This window comes from Nipponia nippon, unplaced genomic scaffold (assembly GCF_047370975.1).
Source record: "Nipponia nippon isolate SJK-2023a ecotype South Korea unplaced genomic scaffold, ASM4737097v1 scaffold_27, whole genome shotgun sequence".
NCBI classification, from domain to species: Eukaryota; Metazoa; Chordata; class Aves; order Pelecaniformes; family Threskiornithidae; genus Nipponia; species Nipponia nippon.
This window is the reverse complement of record NW_028262344.1, coordinates 1,879,327-1,885,896: the sequence shown is the minus strand read 5'-3', so window position 1 is coordinate 1,885,896 and position 6,570 is coordinate 1,879,327. Positions and strand designations below refer to the sequence as shown.

Below are 6,570 nucleotides of genomic sequence, written 5' to 3'. Positions count from 1 at the left end.
ATATTGCAGCACTTCTGAAATGAATGGTGTCATTTAGAAAATGTCAAAACAAATAGCTTCAATCTTTTGAGTTTCCTCTTTTTTTCTTTTTTTTTCCCCCAGAAAAAAGTATTCCCTGACTTTGACATGAATTTGTAAATAGTCTGTCATATCACCACATACATGCCCCTCCCAGGCTTATTTTCTTAGCAAATGAAGAAAATGTCACCAAGCCCTGGCTCTGCCAAAGAGACTGGGGGGGGGGGGGGGGGGACGGACGACGACATGGGGACGGGACACAAGGTCAACTGTAAAAAAAAAATATGAAGAAGCATCCTCTAGAGACGGCTGCAGATTTATGATATGGGTAATCACGTCATCAGCACCACTTTATCGGCTTTTTCTTTTCTCCTTCTCTGCACGCCTGTGGCTTTTGGTTTGCTGGAGGAGGGGTGAGAGAAAAGCTGGCAGGAGAATTTTGATATGTTACTGTTGCTGTTGTTTTTGTCTGCGTAGTAATGGGCACTTATGTGTATGTCTGTGCATGCTTGCATGCGATCTCTGCATTTGTGTCCGTCTCCCTCATTCCTCCCTTATCCATCCATGCACAGCATGATATAAACAAACCTGCCTCTGGACATGTCATGGCTTAAAATAGATGTTCATACATCAGCCTTTCTACAGCAGCGGCGGCAGCAGCAGGAAGACATGGCCGACTGGATCTGACTACAACACTCACTTTGAGCCGAGAAATCACAGCCCTCGCAAAGGTAGAGTAACGGGGTGGGCGTCTCCTTCTTCCTGCGTGTCTGTCTGTCTGTCTCCGCGGAGTGTGCGGGGCTGAGCAGCCTGTGCTCGTTCAGCGATGCCTCTTCAGAGCTCGCTGTGTGTCTAGGCAGGCTCTGGCTGTTTCTCCCCTCCCTCCGAGCATGGCACAACTGGCAGAGGGGCTCCGGAGGCAGCCATGAGCGTGCTCGGGGGAGCGGGGTCCGAGCCCCCAGGCTTGGCTGCCAAAAGGGGGGGGTACAGCCGATGCCTGTGAGGGTTTGGGGTGCCAGGAGTGCTTTGGGTTCTGTTCTGAGGTCTTGGATGTGGGGCAGTTTCTCTCCCCCTGCAGCACTTTCAGGGAGCTGGCATGGTGGTGTGTTGGGGGTGGGATGTTGGAAGGCAGCTTTGGGCCTGAGGTTTCTAGAGCTACATCCCAGGATAGGTGTGGATTGCTAGTTTTCCAGCCAGCTGTAGCAATAAGAGGGTCTGCTATTTGGCTAGTTACAGCCTTATACTGATGATTTAGCTGCTTTTTTCAGACCCTTCTGCTGTTTGTTTCTTAATGCTGCCCGGGGCTGGTGGCATATGGCTGTGCTGCAGCCAAGGTCACACAAGGTTTAAGGGCCCCGGCACACGGCCATGCCGAATGCCTTTTCCAGGTGGGGTTTGCCAAGTCTGAATTCCCAGCATGAAAGAGTCCAAAATTCATCAGGGCAGGGGAGATGTGTCAGGGTGAGATCTGGCCCATACCCCGTGCTGGGGGAGTGTGGTGTGCTCGGTGCCAGGGATGAGCAGTGCGGGCAGGGCTGACCTCTCCTGTGCAGCACCCCAGGATGCCAGGCAGCATCTGAACTGCCAGCCTGGAACAGGGAGTGGGGAGGGAGACATCCATGAGTCTCTCTGGACTCCCTCTGAGCTCCCCTCTGCCCTTGCAATGTTTTCCTCCTCTGCACATTGCCAAGAAATGGCTGGAGGCTTCTTCCTTCTGCACCGTTGGCTGCTGGCTGGTGCCTTAGGCAAAATGTCAAAGCAGATAGACGTGCTCTGATCCAGCCTGGCCAGCCCAAGGTCGCTGCGTTTCCTCCCCCGAGTCCCAGAGACAACTGGCCAGTGCTGAGCTGCTGCTGGGGGAACTATGATGGGATGCTCTTTGGGCACCTTCCAGGGCAGCTCAGGGCAGCAGCGTGATGGTGGGAAAGAGAATTGTATTCTTGGGAGGGGGAGGGGGGTCTGTCAGTGAGGCAGCAGCGGACGAGCAAAAAAAGGCAGCTTTGATGAACATCTGGTTGCAGGGACTGGTAACTGCTCCACATGGGTAAGGCTGTCCAGGGAGGTGTCTTGCAGATGTGTGACAAGTATCGGCATGATCTAAAGGTTTGAGAGCAGAGCTGTGTCCTAGAGGATCCGCTCTGTAAAAATGAGCTTTCTCATCCCCTGAAATTAACTCTTCCCACCCCAAACCAGTCCTAGATGTTCAAATGCAGCTGCAGGACTGCTGTACTTGGAGGGGTTAATCCTGCCTCTCCCTTCCCGAAGGCTTTTGTGCCTGGTCTGTAGGAGTCTGGGTCCTGGCCAGGCTCTGTGTGGTGCCATATGGAATCCTCCACCTGTTTGGGGGTTTTTCCTCCCCAATCCTGGTGGCTTGCCCAGACCTGGCCGCCTTTCGTTGCTTCTGATCACAGGTTGGCAGCATCAGTTCTCGAGCTGGCATTGTCCCGCTGGCAGGCAAAGCCCCAGAGCCAGCTCAGAAGGAAGGTGGTCCTGTGTAGAACATCTCTTGCCAATGTGGCCTCAACCCAAAGTCATGAGGCTGGAGCAAAACCTCAGCCTGTGGAGACTCAGCAATCTGGCTGTCTCTCTGGCTTCCCTTACCAGCCTTGGCATCATAAACTTCTCCCCAGCAGTATTGCTTCTTGGAAGGCAGCGTAGGTGATACTCTGTCTCACGCTGGGAACCACTGGGTAGCTGACTTGACACAGCCCTCTCATCAGGAAGGTGAGAATTGGCTGCTTTGGGCCAGTATTTCTACAAAAGGAATGGAGTGAGAGGTCCCCAGTTCTTCTAATGGCATCTCCACTGCTTCCATGACAGGACCGTGGGTGGCACCAGCAGCAGAAGTGACCTCCAGGCCACTCTCCGGCCTTCACGAACCCACAGGTATGCCTTGTGGGTCTCGGCAGCTCCAATGGCTTTCCTGTCCAGGTTCTCCAGGAATGGCACCAGGTCACCGAGCCGGGGCTCACGGGACGAGCGCAACAACCACCCCATCCTCAGCGTCTTCGAGCTTGAAAGGTTGCTGTACACAGGAAAGACAGCCTGTAATCATGCTGATGAGGTCTGGCCAGGACTCTACCTGGGCGATCAGTATGTATCAGAAGGGGACAAGAACTGGGGGGGGGGGTCAGGGCTATTTTTGTGAAAAGGGGAAATCTGGGAGGGGGAGGTTGGGAAATGTGAGGGAGAGGAGGACACAATGGGTGTGGTACATTGGGGCAAAGGAGGAGGAAGAAGGACATAAGCATGGCTGTGGAGAGAGTTCAGAGCACTGCTGTGGTGGGGTGAAGTGTCCATGGGGTCAGGGACTGCAAGATTGACTTAAAATTCAAGAATCTTAAGAGTCTGACATTTTTCCTTTGCATCCAGCTTTCTCAGACATAAATGTTTGTCCAGGACAGCCCTTACCCTGTCCTTGGAAACTTTTAACTAGTCTAAACTTATGCATCTCTGCACTGTCTCTTGTTCTCTGCAGAGATATAGCGGCCAACCGGCGCGAGCTGGCTCACCTGCGCATCACCCACATCCTCAACGCCTCGCACAGCAAGTGGAGGGGGGGTGCTGAGTACTACGAGGGCACGGGCATCCGCTACCTGGGCATCGAGGCCCATGACTCGCCTTCCTTCGACATGAGCCCCTACTTTTATCCTGCAGCTGACTTCATCCACCAAGCGCTGAATGAAGGTCGGTGGTAAAGATTTCTGGGAGAGAAGTGGGGAGCAGGCATGGGAAGAAACTCCCCTGGGCAGGTGGGAAGCTAGATTGACATCCTAATGCTAAGCATCCTGGAAAAGAAAGGTATTTCCAGCCTGGGATGGTGTCTCCCGCACTGGATCACCTCCTCCAAAGAGGGAACAGGCTAGATGAGAGCACTGGTCCTCCAGGTCACAGCCCCAGTCTGTGTCCTGAGCTGTGGCTGATCCTGTTCAGTCTGTTTTGGGAGATCACAATACACTGATCCCTTTTGCCAAGAGGGGGACCTCAGTGCATCACAGTCACACTGTAACTGGGGCCCTACATCTCACCCCAGAGGCTGCGCACCTGAGCCACAGCTCCAGGATGCACCATGGCAAACAGTTGTGTCCTCAAGTATTTTTTTAATTGGGATATTTGGTCTGCTGTGACACAGCCCCTGTGTTTCACCCCCAGGAAGGATCCTTGTGCACTGTGCTGTCGGGGTGAGCAGGTCGGCCACCTTGGTCCTCGCCTACCTCATGATCCGCCACCACATGCCCCTTGTAGAAGCCATAAAGACGGTCAAGGACCACCGTGGTATCATCCCCAACCGGGGTTTCTTGCGCCAGCTGGTCGCCCTGGACAATGCTCTGAGGCTGAAGAGGAGTGCGTGAAGGAGGACGAGAGGGGTTGTGTGGTGGGAGCGTTGTGTGTGCGGTGCTCACCTGACCCCGATGCCCGCTGAGTGGCAGAGATAGGGCTTTCCTCACAGTGCGGACGCTTGGCAGCTAATGGGTTACATGCAGCTGGCCCCAGGGCCTCCCCCTCAGCTAAGGGGGTCCCCAGACATGCGAGCTATTCCTAGTGGTAAAGCATAGGCCCTCAACCTGCAATCTTGCCACCTAGGTAGGCCTAACGTATAGCCTCTTTCCCAGCCTGCTCGCTCCAAGATGCCTCCGGAGGGACTCAGCCCCACGTTTCAGGTTACTCTATCCCTCTTGGCTCCAGGAAGCTTTCAAGGCTTCATTCTCCCACGTGGCAGATGTGTTTGCCAAGCCAGTCCTGTCCCTCCCTCCCAGGAGACTGAAGCTCTGTGTGTTCTTGTCTTGTTTCCCATTCGTTTTTGGTCTGTGTAGCAATGTGAATTAGGTCTGGTGTGTGGGCTCAGGCAAACAGGCCTTTTGTCGTAGTCTTTGGATGTCCTCCATGCCTAGTGTTAACCTGTACAAATAAAGACAGTGCTAAGGAAAAAGTTTGGCCATCCCTTGTGTGCTTTGGGACAGGCTTTATGTGTTCAGGCTGGGATCCGTCACAGGAGGCGGTGGGAGAGCATCACCCTGAGTGCTCTGGGTTGAGATGGACCCGAGTCCTCCCAGATCCTCCGTCCAGGGGCTGAACCTGTCAAACCGCACTGGTGGCCAGTGCCTGTGCTGGGCCTCCCCGCTCTTTTTTTCCCAGCAGTGGGGACAGAAAGGGGGTCTCCTGGTGGAAAGCAGAGCCGGGCTGATGGTCACCAGGGTCGCCATGCATCATGAGGTGGCAATGTGGCGATGTCGGTCTCCCAGAGGCAGGCAGGCAGGCACCAAGCTATCCACCCAAGCTTGCAGAAGGGCCGGCTGTCCGCTGGCGCCTGCAAAAAACACCTTTGCTGCTTGCGGAGGGGATGGGCGAGCTGAACCCCAGGAGGGTGGCCAGGGACAGAAGCAAGTGTCCGTGGTGGCACCGGCCACATGGGTGCTGGGTGGCCCCACGGGTGCTGGGCTGCCCCTGCACACTGCCAGCACTCATTGTCCGCCCGCTCTTAATATAGCCCCATTCTTCCTCCGCTTCCTGAGAACACAGGGAGCACCGCTCGGCTGCCGGCTATATGTTGTGCTGAGATCGTGTAAACACGTAGCGAGAGGAGCCTGAAGGGTGAGCCGCCGGGCTTGGGGCACGCCGAGGCCCATGCTGTAGCACCCCATCACTGCTAACGGGTGGCCTCAAGCAACCTTGCTCCGGGGAGGGCCTGCCTTTAGCTCGAGCGCAATAGGGAGAGCAAACTTTAGTTTGCGGCAGCTGGGGTGTCCTGTGTGTGTGTTGCCCGGCTCCTGGGCTGGGGGCTCTGCTCTTTCAGGCCCCTGAAGTGCCCCGGGGTGCTCAGGGCACGGCACCATCCCAGAAATTGCTGGCAGAGAGAACAGAGCGACTGCTGGCAGCACGGCCGAGGTTACCCCGAGCAAGGGCTGCAGACACTGAGGCAAGGAGGAACTGGCGTTGGGCAATGAGCAGGGGCTGGTCACGCTCTGTGGTGGCGCTGGGTGCTGCCGGGACTGACTGTTGGACGTGCCAGAAGCTTCGGCGGGGGGAATTGCAGCTTGGCAAGGTCCTGGGGGGGTGTAAAATGCCTCTTGTCTGATTTTGCAATTCTGCTTTGTGCTCCTTGCTGCTGCGAAGCTCCCTTTGTGCAGCCTGCTGCTGCTGGGCCCCCGAATGCAGAGCGTGGCTGTTGTTTGACAAAGCTGGGATCAGGGAGGCTCTGAGCACGAGGGGAGATCGTGTTTGGAGGATCAGCAAACTAATCCAGAGAGCAAAACCACTGACAGAGCCCGTGGTTTGCTGTACCTTACTGTGTGTTTGCAGCAGCTGGGCACCTCTGTTGGGAGATCAAATTATAGCATGGGAAGGTACCCTGATTTCAGGAGGGCTGTCAGAAATGGGCCGCAGAGACCTCCCTGATCTCTGGAGCTATTGGTGGAGGAGGATACACGGAGCCCACGATACTGCCATCCCTGACACGGGGCACGTGGGGGCACACGGAACCATTTCACAGCCCCAGGCTGCCAGTCTCGCTGCCCTCGTGGTCACCAGTCACCTGCAGGATCCAGAGTTTGG

The 6,570-nt window shown here is 55.6% G+C and overlaps 1 protein-coding gene across 1 annotated transcript; it reads left to right on the top strand.

Moving 5' to 3' along the window:
- The first annotated feature begins 456 nt into the window (after positions 1-456).
- DUSP26 (dual specificity phosphatase 26) lies at positions 457-4,942 on the top strand. The gene is made up of 4 exons (XM_009468822.2): positions 457-749; positions 2,839-3,111; positions 3,497-3,705; positions 4,171-4,942. Exons 2-4 carry the CDS (start codon positions 2,933-2,935, stop codon positions 4,368-4,370), a joined length of 588 nt encoding a protein of 195 aa, XP_009467097.1. The 5' UTR covers positions 457-749; positions 2,839-2,932; the 3' UTR covers positions 4,371-4,942.
- Positions 4,943-6,570: the final 1,628 nt, after the last annotated feature.